This window comes from Rhinoraja longicauda, chromosome 2 (genome assembly GCF_053455715.1).
Source record: "Rhinoraja longicauda isolate Sanriku21f chromosome 2, sRhiLon1.1, whole genome shotgun sequence".
Classification (NCBI taxonomy): domain Eukaryota; kingdom Metazoa; phylum Chordata; class Chondrichthyes; order Rajiformes; family Arhynchobatidae; genus Rhinoraja; species Rhinoraja longicauda.
The window spans coordinates 1,699,513-1,714,318 of record NC_135954.1 but is presented as its reverse complement, the minus strand read 5'-3'; the positions used below and the strand labels follow the sequence as shown (position 1 = coordinate 1,714,318).

At 46.0% G+C, this 14,806-nt stretch overlaps 1 protein-coding gene across 1 annotated transcript in view; it reads right to left on the bottom strand.

The window, feature by feature from the left end:
• The window catches only part of cdyl (chromodomain protein, Y-like), a 30,328-nt gene extending 16,015 nt beyond the window's left edge, over positions 1 to 14,313 (bottom strand). Inside the window, exons 1-2 of the mRNA XM_078430057.1 lie at positions 14,304 to 14,313; positions 9,706 to 9,962 (exon numbers count right to left, since the gene is read on the bottom strand). Of these exons, the coding sequence (XP_078286183.1) occupies positions 9,706 to 9,962; positions 14,304 to 14,313 (267 nt within the window). The remainder of the gene's footprint in view (positions 1 to 9,705; positions 9,963 to 14,303) is intronic.
• Positions 14,314 to 14,806: the final 493 nt, after the last annotated feature.

Below are 14,806 nucleotides of genomic sequence, written 5' to 3'. Positions count from 1 at the left end.
AGAGAAGTGACTTTTTGGGTCGAGACTCTTCTCCATATCTCTGGACCCTCTCCCCTCACTCAGTCTGAAGAAGGGTCTCGACCCGACAAATCACCCATTCCACCTTCTCCAGAGATGCTGCCTGTCCTGCTGAGTTACTCCAGCATTTTGTGTCTATCTTCGGTGTAAACCAGCACCTGCAGTTCCTTCCTATGCATTTTGTCTGCACAGAGGTGTGTTTTTGTGTCTATTATCCAGTATTTAACATACAATACCATTGCACTATTAATACCTCCTTGGTTTCACAATGGTTCTCATTATTTATTGAAGATCTCATCTACATCAAACATCAGCTTTTATTCATTTATGGTCCAGCCCTAATTACCTACTGAACTTAGTTTAGAGATAGTTACAGCACGGTGGCACAGCGGTAGAGTTGCCGCCTCACAGCGGTAGAGTTGTTGCCTCACACCGCCAGAGACACGGGTTCAATCCCAACTACGGGTGCTGTCTGCACTGAGTTTTGTACGTTCTCCTCATGACCTGTGTGGGTTTTCTCTGAGATCTTCAGTTTCCTCCCACGCTCCAAAGACGTTAAGGTTTGTAGGTCTATTCTCTACGCAGACAGTCAAGGATTTTGCATACAAATCATTATCTTGGTTTCACAACAGTCCTCGTTATTCATTGGAGATCTCTTCTGGGTCAATACATCAGCATTTATTCGTTCAAGGCCAACAAAAAAAAGATGGCGGCGCTGCCCTAGCAGCTGCGGCTTACCTGCAGTCCATTGTCTTTGTGTTTTTGTTGTCTTAATTGTAGTTGTGATGTGGTGTTTTTGTGTTTGTGTACTGTGTGTGTATGTGGGGGGGGAGGGGGGGAACTGTAAAATTGTAATATGTGTCCCTTCCGAACGGAGACCCGACCTTTGTGTTCTGGGCCGTGTCTCCGTTCCTGCTGCGGCCTACCATCGGCCCAACTCCTGGAGCTGGCGGCCTCCAGGGCTCTGGTTCGCTGAGCCCGCGGACCAGACTCACCATCAGCGGAGCCGGCCGTTCTCGGAGGCTGCGGGAGCGGCTGCGACTCGCCTTAGGCTCGGGCCGCGTGGATGCCTACATCGGGAGCTCCGGCAGCGGCAGCGGATCGCGGGGCTTGGGTCGGCCCACCGCGGACATTTCACCGTCCGGCGCGGCCTGAAATAGGCCACGGAATTTTCTCTGCTCGGCGGGGGCTTCAATGTCGGGAGCCCCGACCGCCCCAACTTACAGCGGGGCTTGGGTCGGCCCGTTGCGGACATTTCACCGTCCGGCGCAGCCTGGAACATGGCAACGACAACAGCCTGACCGCAGGAGAAGACGGCAGGGGAAGAGGAAAAAGACATTGTGGCCTTCCATCACAGTGAGGAGGGACTGGAGGAGACTCACTGTGATGGATGTTTCTTTTTGGGGGGTTTTGTGTTGGTTGGGGTTGTGTAATTTGCTTATTTTATTGCTCTTATTGTTGGACTGTGGGTGACGAAATTTCGTCCAAAAAACTTGTTTTTTGGATGACAAATAAAGATATCTTGAATCTTGAATCTTGAATCTTGAACATTTATGGTACATCCCTAATTAACTACTGAACTTAGTTTAGAGATACAGCATGGAAATGCCCCGCGGCCCACCGAGTCTGTGCCAACCTTCAATCCCCCCTTCACACTAGTCCCACTTTCTCATCCACTCCCTGCACACTCTGGGGGCAATTTACAGTAGAGCTAATAGGACTTGATGTTTCAATCCCGTGGTCAGTCGGCACTCTTGATGTTGGCAGTGGGATTGGAGTGGTGAAAGGGAGGGTAGGTACGTCATTGGGGTCATCAGGTGGGCACCCTCCTTCTTTGACATTTCATTGATAAGCTCACGATGCCTCCAGAGGGCTCGCAGTGATACCTGGAGTCCCAGGTACACCCCCCTCAGTTCCATACCCTCCTGTCTTCATCTTGCAGCCCAGTTGTTGTCTTTCCTTTTAATCCAAAGCCAATTGCTGCTTATTTCTGCTGATTTGACACGGACTTGATTGCTTGTTGGAGGGAGCCACCCCTCACCCCCATTTTCTTCAATAGACTGGTCTATTGTAGACGTAGCAACGAATCCCCTGCATCCCACTTCTACAGAGGGCCAATTAACCGACAAACTTGCACATCTATGGAACGTGGGTGGAAACCGGGGCACCTGGAGGAAACCCACGCAGTCACAGGGATAACGTTTGAACTCCACACAGACAGCACTGGAGGTCAGCACATACAGTGGCAGGCAGTAGATAGGACTGTTTGGTACTTATGTCACTTTGTCACATGGTGACACGTGTACTGCCTCGGTTGCATGCAAAACAAAGCATTTCACTGTGCACTATAACGTATCACTCATTCAAAGTATTACTCATTCCGAGACGTTCACATCGACATGTGTGAAATCCCCACACAAAATGGAGATACAGGGCCCTTCATAATGTTTGGGACAATGATCATCATTTATTTATTTGCCTCAGTACTCCACAATTTGAGATTTGTAACAGAAAAAAAATCACATGTGGATAAAGTGCACATTGTCAGATTTTATTAAAGGCCATTTTTATACATTTTGGTTTAATCATATAGAAATTACTGTATAGCTGTGTTTATACATAGTCCCCCCATTTCAGGGCACCATAATGTTTGGGACACATGGCTTCACAGGTGTTTGTAATTGCTCAGGTGTGTTTAAGTGCCTCCTTAATGCAGGTATAAGAGAGCTCTCAGCACCTAGTCTTTCCTCCAGTCTTTCCTTCACATTTGGAAACTTTTATTGCTGTTTATCAACACGAGGACCAAAGTTGTACTAATGAAAGTCAAAGAAGCCATTATGAGACTGAGAAACAAGAATGAAACTGTTTGAGACATCAGCCAAACCTTAGGCTTACCAAAATCAACTGTTTGGAACATCATTAAGAAGAAAGAGAGCACTGGTGAGCTTACTAATCACAAAGGGACCGGCAGGCCAAGGAAGACCTCCACAGCTAATGACAGAAGAATTCTCTCTATAATAAAGAAAAATCCCCAAACACCTGTCCGACAGATCAGAAACACTCTTCAGGAGTCAGGTGTGGATTTGTCAATGACCACTGTCCGCAGAAGACTTCATGAACAGAAATACAGAGGCTACACTGCGAGATGCAAACCACTGGTTAGACGCAAAAATAGAATGGTCAGGTTACAGTTTGCCAAGAAGTACTGTAGGAAAATAACTGCAGATGCTGGTACAAATCGAAGGTATCACAAAATGCTTAAGTAACTCAGCAAGTCAGGCAGCATCTAGGAGAGAGGGAATGGGTGACGTTTCGGGTCGAGACCCTTCTTCAGACCCTTCTTCAGCCAAGAAGTACTTAACACAGCAACCACAGTTCTGGAAAAAGGTCTTGTGGACAGATGAGACGAAGATTAACTTATATCAGAGTGATGGCAAGAGCAAAGTATGGAGGAGAGAAGGAACTGCCCAAGATCCAAAGCATACCACCTCATCTGTGAAACACGGTGGTGGGGGTGTTATGGCCTGGGCATGTATGGCTGCTGAAGGTACTGGCTCACTTATCTTCATTGATGATACAACTGCTGATGGTAGTAGCATAATGAATTCTGAAGTGTATAGACACATCCTATCTGCTTAAGTTCAAACAAATGCCTCAAAACTCATTGGCCGGTGGTTCATTCTACAGCAAGACAATGATCCCAAACATACTGCTAAAGCAACAAAGAAGTTTTCCAAAGCTAAAAAAATGGTTAATTCTTGAGTGGCCAAGTCAATCACCCGATCTGAACCCAATTGAGCATGCCTTTTATATGCTGAAGAGAAAACTGAAGGGGACTAGCCCCCAAAACAAGCAGAAGCTAAAGATGGCTGCAATACAGGCCTGGCAGAGCATCACCAGAGAAGACACCCAGCAACTGGTGATGTCCATGAATCGCAGACTTCAAGCATTCATTGCATGCAAAGGATATGCAACAAAATACTAAACATGACTACTTTCATTGACATGACATTGCTGTGTCCCAAACATTATGGTGCCCTGAAATGGGGGGACTATGTATAAACACTGTTGTAATCTCTACATGGTGAAACCAAAATGTATAAAAATGGCCTTTATTAAAATCTGACAATGTGCACTTTAACCACATGTGATTTTTTCTATTACAAATCTCAAATTGTGGAGTACAGAGGCAGATGAATAAATGATGGGCCTTTGTTCCAAACATTATGAAAGGCACTGTACCTACTTGGAATATCATCATGCCTTTTCAGTCACAATGGTGAAAGGATAAGTAATTTCTCTACCATTTGCTTTTACATTCAGTAACAGCTTTCTTCAGCTCAACATATATTAATTGGCATCTGCATGTAGAATGCCTTCAGGCATATTATCAGGTTCTTCTATGTACCCCAATATCCCGTTTAATTGTTGCTTCAACGTTCCTCATTTATCACCTTTTTCTGTGGCTTACATGTATAGATCAGAAACCTTGAATCTGCTCAGTCCCACCACGCACATCAATTTCCCTCCTGGGATACGTAAAGTTCTATCATATCATATCGTTCAAAGTAATTTTCTGCAGACGATTTTTCTTTATTGCTTGCAATATTTCTACAGTTATCTTGACATCTTACAAGGTTCTACAGCCTGTAGTTCTTCTGTTTCTTCTTATCCTTCAATACTTTGCATAGGACTTTATTCTGAAGAACCCAGGTTTGATTTTTATCCTTCTATTCCTGTGACCACGTATGGACACAGCACAACTCATCACTCAGAGAATTCAAAACCCAACACTTTCTGCCAAAGTGAACACCAACGTGGAAACAAGGAGCTGCAGGTGCTGGTTTACAAAATAAGTGCTGGAGTAACTCGAAGGTAGACACAAAATGCTGGAGTAACTCAGCGGGTCAGGCAGCATCTCGGGAGAGAAGGAATGGGTGATGATTCGGGTTGAGACCCTTCTTCAGACATTTTTTTCACGACACATTTTGCTGGAGTAACTCAGTAGGTCGGGCAGCATTTCTTATAAGGAGCAGAGGACATAGATTTAAAGTGAAGGAGGAAAGAGGAATCTGAGGGGCGACTTTTTCACACAAAGAGTGGTGGGTGTATGGAGGTAGTTGAGGCTGGGACAATCCCAATGTTTGAGAAACAGTTAGACAGTTACATGGATAGGACAGGTTTGGAGGGATATGGGCCAAACACGGGCAGGTGGGACGAGTGTAGATGGGACAAACTGGCCGGTGTGAGCAAGTTGTTTCCATGCTGTATCACTCTATGACTCTAATACATCTCAGTGAAGAATAAACCCTTGCTCTTAAATTGCTTGCCTTTTACATCATCCTGTGGGACCAGATTGGGTCTTACATTTAAGTAAATGCAATTACACAGACACAAGGGAAGCTTGGCTCAAGTGGATTATAAAACCAGATTAAGGGATACAACAATAACAGGCCAGAGGCAGATGTTTAAAGAAATATTTCATAATGAAGCCTGGATTAGAGGGGATTAGCTGCAGGGAGAAGTCAGACAGACTTAGATTGTTTTCTCTGGAATGGCAGAGGTTGCGAGGAACCCTGATTGAATTATATAAAACTACAAGAGGCATAGACAGAGCAGGCGGGACTGTCGTATGTTGAAAGAATGGAGCGACTGGGCTTGTATGCACTGAAATTTAGAAGGATGAGAGGGGATCTTATTGAAACATAAGATTGGACACGCCAGAGGCAGGAAACATGTTCCCGATGACGGTGGAGTCCAGAACCAGGGGCCACAGTTTAAGAATAAGGGGTAGGCAATTTAGAACAGAGTTGAGGAAAAACTTTTTCCACCCCAGAGAGTTGTGAATCCACCATTGGTGGAGAGTTGTGCGGCCGCCATTGGTGGAGCGGGAGCACGTGGCCGCTGGCTGGGTGAGGTCATGTGGGGCGCGGGGCGGTGACGTCACCCTTTGTCCCTTATTTGGGAGTAAATAAGTTGGCAACCCTGTTAATACAGGACAAAGGCGGTCCCGTGTGGGACAAACCCCCAATTTAGCCCAAAATATGTGATGTCCCGGCTAATACGGGACAGTTGGCAACCCGAGATATGGATCACGTGTAGGCGGAGCAGTCGCAGGGCCAGGTCTTATGGCGTACTCTCCATGTTCACTTTAGTTTATTGTCACGTGTATCGAGGTACAGCGAAAAGCTTTTTGTCGCGTGCTAATCAGTCAGCAGAAAAAACAATATATGATTACAATCAAGCTATTTCCAGTGAACAGATATATGATAAGGGAATAAGGGAATAACGCTTAGTGCAAGGTAAAGCCAGTAAAGTCTGGTCAAGGATAGTCCGAGGGTCTCCAATGAGGTAGATAATAGTTCAGCACTGCTCTCTGGTTGTGGTAGGATGGTTCAGTTGCCTGATAACAGCTGGGAAGAAACGGTCCCTGAATCTGGTGGTGTGTTTTCACACTTCTGCAGTTTTTGCCTGATGCTGTATATTGGATATAGACAAAGCTGAAGTGCAGAAATCCTTAGATATGATAGGAATCAAAATGTGAGTCGCCGCCATGACAAAACCACGAGCCGGGAAGTTTGGAGACGCAACCTCGCAGGTTAAAACTCTTTGGAAACTTTCGCCTTTAAAGTTCAGGAAACGGCTTTTACTACTTGATCCCGTGATATGCAAGGATTGATGCAATACAATGAAAAAATGCATGTTCAATATCGAGGATTTCCTGATGTGGTGTGCTTCAGAGCCAATTTAACCGAGCAGTGCTGTCACTGAAGCCACAGCCTCATGGCTTCACAGACCCGGGTTCAATCCTCACCTTGGCCCCTGTCTGGAGTTTGTACGTTCTGCCCGTGACCGCGTGGCTTTCCTCCGGGTGCTCTTGTTTCCTCCCACATCCCAAAGACGTGCGGGTTTACAGATTAATTGGCCCTCTGTAAATTGACCCTGGTAGGTAGGGAAGTGGTTGCAAAAGTGGAATAACAGAACTAGGGAGAAGGGGCTAGCGGAATCAAGGGGTATGGGGAGAAGGCAGGCACGGGGTACTGATTGTGGATGATCAGCCATGATCACAATGAATGGCGGTGCTTGCTCGAAGGGCCAAATGGCCTCCTCCTGCACCTATTTTCTATATTTCTACGTAATAAGCTGTCTTGGTCATTTTATGAATTCATATCATTCCTCGTGCTGCTACACTGTAAATTTTCAGTGGACTTATAACCAAGACCATTTAACTAAAGATCGACACAGAGTGCTGGAGTAACTTAACGGGACAGGCAGCATCTCTGGAGAGAAGGAATGGGTGACGTTTCGGGTCGAGACCCTTCTTCAGACTGCGAGTCAGGGGAGAATGAGACTAGAGAAATGGAAGGGTAAGGTGTGAAAACGATTGATCAGAGCAGATGGTGATAAGGGAATGTAGAATGGTTCATTGTTAGTTATGGGGAAGCTGACAACACGGCAGACAATCAGTGATAATTAATCAGGAGGACAGTGGAATAAGTCGGAGAACAAGCGTGGGGGAGGGACTGAGGGAGACAGAGAGCAAAGTATAACTAAGCATAAGGTAGACACAAAAAGCTGGTATAGCTCAGTGGGACAGGCAGCATCTCTGGAGAGAAGGAAAGGGTGACGTTTCAGATCGGGCCTGAAGAAGGGTCTCGACCCAAAACGTCACCCATTCCTTCTCTCCAGAGATGCTGCCTGTCCCGCTGAGTTACTCCAGCTTTTTGTGTCTGTCGTCAGAGTGTGTCCTGCAGTGGAGTATCGTAACAATATAATCATTGTTCAGAGGTTCACCTGCACCTCCTCCAACCTCATCTATTGCATCCGCTGCTCTAGATGTCAACTACTTTACATCGGCGAAACCAAACGCAGGCTCGGCGATCGTTTCGCTCAACACCTTCGCTCAGTCCGCCTTAACCAACCTGATCTCCCGGTGGCTGAGCACTTCAACTCCCACTCCCACTCCCAGTCTGACCTTTCTGTCATGGGCCTCCTCCAGTGCCATAGTGAGGCCCACCGGAAATTGGAGGAACAGCACCTCATATTTCTCTTGGGCAGCTTACAGCCCAGCGGTATGAACATTGACTTCTCCAACTTTAGATAGTTCCTCTGTCCCTCTCTTCCCCTCCCCCTTTCCAGTTCTCCCTCTATCTTCCTATCTCCACCTATATCCTTCCTTTGTCCCGCCCCCCTGACATCAGTCTGAAGAAGGGTCTCGACCCAAAACGTCACCCATTCCTTCTCTCCTGAGATGCTGCCTGACCTGCTAAGTTACTCCAGCATTATGTGAACCTTTGATAATCAATGTTATTCACTTTGCCTGTCAGTGGTCATAATGTTTTGGCTGACCGGTATATATAGTGAAAGCTTGCTACATCCTGTCAATGAAATCCTTTACCTAATTGCTGGTGTAGAGTCATAGAGTGATACAGGTGGAAAGGACAGATCAAAGCAGATGGTGATAAGGAAACGTAGAATGGTTCATTGTTAGCTCTGGGGAAGCTGACAATGCGGCAGACAATCAGTGATATTTAATCAGGAGGACAGTGGAACTAGTCGGAGCACGAGGGTGGGGGAGAGACGGAGAGAGAGAGAAAGCAAAGTATAACTAAGCATAGGGCAGACATGAAAATCTGGAGTAACTCAGCGGGACTGGCAGCATCTCTGGAGAGAAGGAATGGTTGACGTTTCAGGTCGAGACCCTTCTTCAGATTCCTTCTCTCCAGAGATGCTGCCTGTCCTGCTTGAGTTACTCCAGCTTTTTGTGTCCATCTTCGGTTTAAACCAGCATCTGCACTTCCTTCCTACACGTGCAATTAAGCATGTTTGAGAAGCCATACGGCTAATTTCTGCTTAAGTTCCATATCCTTGTACAATAAAGAAAGTAGTTTGCAATTAGCTAAAAGTTCCGGTCAGATTTCTGCAGATGTTGCCAGATTCACTTTCTTTATTACTACATGATTCGAGTAAAGGTTTAACCATGAGAAACCAAGTTTCTGAACATTTTGGTGTTACAAATATCTTTGCTTAACGTTGCAATATCAGAGTTTGACCTTCAGATGGCACTCAAAACCAATAACTAAATGGACCAATCCTTCAGACCATGAGTACCGTTTGAATTTTCTTATTCCAAGCCAACTTGTTTCTTATAGCTCAGTTCAGTTTAGAGACACAGCGTGGAAGCAGGCCATTCTGCCCACCGAGTCCCGCACACGAACACTATCCTACACACACTAGGGGCAATTTACAATTACACCAAGCCAATCAACCTAGAAACCTGCACGTCTTTGGAGTGTGGGAGGAAACCGGAGCACCCGGAGAAAACTCACGCAGGTCACGGGGCGAACGTACGAACTCCGTACAGGCAGCACCCGTAGTCAGAATGGAACCCGGATCTCTGGCGCTGTGAGGCAGCAACTCTACCGCCGCGTCAACACCATGCCACCTCGGAAATTGTACACTGTGCCCTTGTACATCGTACATTGTAAATTTCAAGAACGCAAACTTGGCTAACAAATACTCAGAAGCTGGACATACGATAACTCTGAATGAATTTGTGTCTTGATCGTAATTAAGTACGCAAGTTTCAAACTGGACAACGAGATAACGGAAGTGAGGAAGTAAATGCATTTGGGGAACAACTTTGCTCTACCTCAGAAGAAAAGCAACAAATAGTGAACTACTCACCTCTGGATTTAAGGAATTATTTTCCGATGACTTAGTAGAAAGTAAAATGTGCGTAAACCCATCTTGTTTCCTGACAACAATATCTCTGTATCGGTAGGCACTTTCAGTTTGTCTCACACTGAATCTTAGTCTCTTATCAAAAGGTTGGTCCCGTCTGTCATCTATAAATTTCCTCTTGTTTCCTGTACCTCCCGTTGCTGAACTTTGAATAGTTGTTGTACCGTTAGCCCCCAAGGCATCCAAGAACGTAGGAGAACCTGCAGGAAGAACAAGATTTTATGCTTTGTAATCGATGAAAAGGAACAATTGGGATTCTCTGTAGAAACAAGGAACTGCAGATGTTGGTTAATAGACAAAAGGACAAAGTGTTGGAGTAACTCAGAGGGTCAGGCAGCATCTCTGGAGAACATGGATAGGTGACGTTTCACAGAGTGCTGGAGTAACTCAGCGGGTCAGGCAGCATCTCTGGAGAACATGGATAGGTGACGTTTCACAGAGTGAGTGCTGGTGTAACTCAGCGGGTCAGGCAGCATCTGTGGAGAATATGGATAGGTGACGTTTCAGAGTGCTGGAGTAACTCAGCGGGTCAGGCAGCATCTGTGGAGAACATGGATAGGTGACGTTTCACAGAGTGCTGGAGTAACTCAGCGGGTCAGGCAGCATCTGTGGAGAACATGGATAGGTGATGGTAGGACCTTAGACTGAATGTAGGGGGAAGGGTGGGGAAAATAACCCAACAATTAAGATTTTTTGAGTTCTCTGATCAGAAGTTTGTAAAACCAGACTCTTAAAAGGACACTGTTATAAGGATAAAATAATTGTAATACGATTGAAAACATGTATAGCAGACATTACTGAAATATTGTATTGCTTACATCCATCTCCTCCCACTTAGATAAAATATAGTATGGTTAAATAACACTTAACAAATTACGCATAATTCTGGGATGGAGGGCCATTTTTACAAGAGTATAGCAATCATGGGATGGAATTCTTGCAGGGATTTATGAGAATTAGACTCAATTCTAAAGGCTACAGGGCATGTTCAATAATGCAATGTACTCTATAATTTTAGTTTAGTTTAGGTTCCAGCATGTCTCTGGAGTGTGGAAGGAAACCGGAGATCTCGGGGAGAACGTACAAACTCCGCACAGACAGCACCCGTAGTCGGGATCGAACCCGGATCTCTGATGTTGCAAGCGCTGTAAGGCGGCAACTCTACCGCTGCGACACCGTGCCGCCCCGATAATATTATCGGGAAACAATTAAATAAAATTATTCTGTGCCCAGATCAATAAGGACACGAAAGGAATCATTGACTGGAGTGTTATTGCTTGCCTCAACATTATAGGGCATGGCCATAACTGGACAAGTGGTGGTGAATCTGAGATGGCTCTTCCTACAGCAGGTTGGCCCCAACAATTTCTAACTCATAGGTTGCATTACACTTTTCATACTGATAATATCTCCACTGCCAATCTCTTTTCTGACACCCACCCATCTGCTGATCTTTTCTTTGATTCACCTGCCACACTCGCTAGAAAGATCTAATTTCACTCCATCACACAGTCCCAGTCTCAATCTCACCAACCTCGATTCCCTGAATCGCCAGGGCCCAGAGGAAGTTTACGAGAATGACCGGGGAATGAGTGGATTAACGCACGATCAACATTTGACGGCACTGGGCCTGCACTCGCTGGAGTTTGGAAGGATGGGGGGAACCTAAATGAAACTTACCGAATTGTGAAAAGCTTGGATACAGTGGATGTGGAGAGGATGTTTCCACTAGTGGGAGAGTCTAGGACCAGAGATCACAGCCTCAGAATAAAAAAATAGAAAGGTGGGAGGAATTTCTTTAGCCAGAGGGTGGTGAATCTGTGGAATTCATTGCCACAAACGGCTGGGGAGGACAAGTGAATGGATATTTTTACAGCGGAGATAGATAGATGATTAGTACGGGTATCATGAGTTATGGGGAGAAGGCAGGAGAATGGGGTTGAGAGGGAAAGATAGATCAACCATGAATGAATGGTGCAGTAGACCTGATGGACCGAATGGCCTAATTCAGCACCTAGCTGAATTATGAACATATGAACTCCACCCCAGATGTTCTGATGCTCTTCTGCCATTCTATCTTCCCAATAGGGATGCCAACTATCTCACTCCAAAATAAGGGACAAGGTGACGTCACCGCCCCACGCGACCTCAACCAGCCAGCGGCCACGTGCTCCCACTCCACCAATGGCGGCCGCCCGGGCAGGGAGGCGGGTTGCTATGCAACCTCCATTAGGCGGTGCCCAGGGCTCTGGGCCTACACTGTCCGGGCCTACAGCATCCGGGCCGACAGCGCCGTCCGGGCCTAATACAGGACAAGGACGGCGGTCCTGTACGGGACAAACCAATTTAGCCCAAAATACGGGATATCCCAGCTAATATGGGACAGTTGGCAACCCTACTCCCCAACTCAAATGATCTCCTATTCACATCTGTCTACCGGGATACCAATTCTTTCTCTGACTTCTCCCCCTGGCCCCTCCCTCACCTCACTTACCCCACCATATTGCCACTGTCCACAATGCCAGCAGATTACATTGGGCCAACCTGCTGGAGGGGAACGGTGCAGTTTCAAGCCAAGATAACAAATGCGATACCATCGGTCTAAATATTGGATTATGTAATTTTTTTGGTATTCCAAGTTCAGTTGTTTCTTCCAATGAATCATTTAAATTTCAGAGTCAGAGTGTGGAAAGAGGCCCATCAGCCCAACTTGCCCACACCGACTAACATGTCCCATCTACACAAGTTCTTTATGCTGCCCTTTCCCCTGACATCAGTCTGAAGGGTCTCGACCCGAAATGTCACCCATTCCTTCTCTCCCGAGATGCTGCCCATCCCGCTGAGTTACTCCAGCATTGTGTGTCTACTTTCGATTTTAACCAGCATCTGCAGTTCTTTCCTACACAAGTTCTTCACCAGTCTGTGAAGGGTCTCGACCCGAAACGTCACCCATTCCTTCTCTCCCGAGATTCTGCCTGTCCCGCTGAGTTACTCAGGAGTTTTGTGTCTATCTTCAGTGTAAACCAGCGTCTGTAGTTCCTTCCTACACTAATTCCACGTTTGGTAACCCTTTTTCTCTCCCATTTCTAACAAGCTGTCATTTGAATGGAAACAACCTGCACTGGAAATCCCTGGGTGGAGGGGAACCGGATAAGTGACGTTTCGGATCAGGGCCTTTCTTGAGACTGATTGTGGTAGGAGAAAACTGAAAGAGAGGTGGGGGCAGGAGATCCAGCAGGCCAGAGACCAGACACCTCCTTCTTCTGAATCTTAAACTGATTAGGCATATAAATTCAGAATTGATAGTAGAATTAGACCATTCGGCCCATCAAGTGTAAAATCATGAGAGGAATAGATTGGGTAGAATCTCTTGTCCAGAGTAGGGTAATCGAGGACCAGAAGACATGGGTTCAAGGTGAAATGGAAAAGATTTAATAGGAATCTGAGGGGTAACTTTTTCACACAGAAGGTGGTGGGTGTATGGAACAAGCTGCCAGAGGAGGTAGTTGAGACTGGGACTATCCCATCGTTTAAGAAACAATTTGACAGGTACATGGATAGGACAGGTTTGGAGGGATATGGACCAAGCGCAGGCAGGTGGGACTAGTGATGCTGGGACATGCTGGCCGGTGTGGGCGAGTTGAGGCGAAAGGCCTGTTTCCACACTGTATCACTCTAAGTCTACTCTGCCATTCAACCATGGATGACCTATCTTTCCCTCTCAACCCCATTCTCCTGCCTTCTCCCCATAATCCCTGACACCCGTACTCATCAAGAACCGGATAAGTGACGTTTCGGATCAGGGCCTTTCTTGAGACTGATTGTGGTAGGAGAAAACTGAAAGAGAGTTGGGGGCAGGAGATCCAGCAAGCCAGAGACCAGACACCTCCTTCTTCTGAATCTTAAACTGATTAGGCATATAAATTCAGAATTGATAGTAGAATTAGACCATTCGGCCCATCAAGTGTAAAATCATGAGAGGAATAGATTGGGTAGAATCTCTTGTCCAGAGTAGGGTAATCGAGGACCAGAAGACATGGGTTCAAGGTGAAATGGAAAAGATTTAATAGGAATCTGAGGGGTAACTTTTTCACACAGAAGGTGGTGGGTGTATGGAACAAGCTGCCAGAGGAGGTAGTTGAGACTGGGACTATCCCATCGTTTAAGAAACAATTTGACAGGTACATGGATAGGACAGGTTTGGAGGGATATGGACCAAGCGCAGGCAGGTGGGACTAGTGATGCTGGGACATGCTGGCCGGTGTGGGCGAGTTGAGGCGAAAGGCCTGTTTCCACACTGTATCACTCTAAGTCTACTCTGCCATTCAACCATGGATGACCTATCTTTCCCTCTCAACCCCATTCTCCTGCCTTCTCCCCATAATCCCTGACACCCGTACTCATCAAGAACCTGTCAATCTGCGTCTTAGAAATATCCATTGACTTGGCCTCCATGATGATCTGAATGGCCTAATTCTGCTCCTATCACTTATGAACATGAACCTTCCATTAAAATGGGTGCAATCTAACCTTCCACTCACCTTTATGCATCTACTGTGTTAACCGGATCAGTTTTTCTTTGGTATTTGACTGTACCATTCCCACCCCACAACTATACAGCTACTCTGTATCCCAATATCTCACCAAATTTGTTTTAAACTCTCCCCAGTACCAAAGATATACCTCCCTGCAAGTCTGATTCAGGTACAATTCAGTCTGCTTGGACAGGTCCCACCTTCCCCAGAAACTGTTCCAATGATCCAATTGTAAACTCCAAAGACGTGCAGGTTTGTAGGTTAATTGGCTTTGGTAAAGATGGTAATGCGTCCCTAGTGTGTAAGATAGTGCTAGTGCAGTTGTACAGGGCCCTGGTGAGACCGCATCTGGAGTATTGTGTACAATTTTGGTCTCCTAATTTGAGGAAGGACATTATTGCTAAAGAGGGAGTGCAGCGTAGGTTCACCAGGCTAATTCCCGGGATGGCGGGACTGACATATGATGAAAGAATGGGTCAACTGGGCTTGTATTCAATGGAATTTACAAG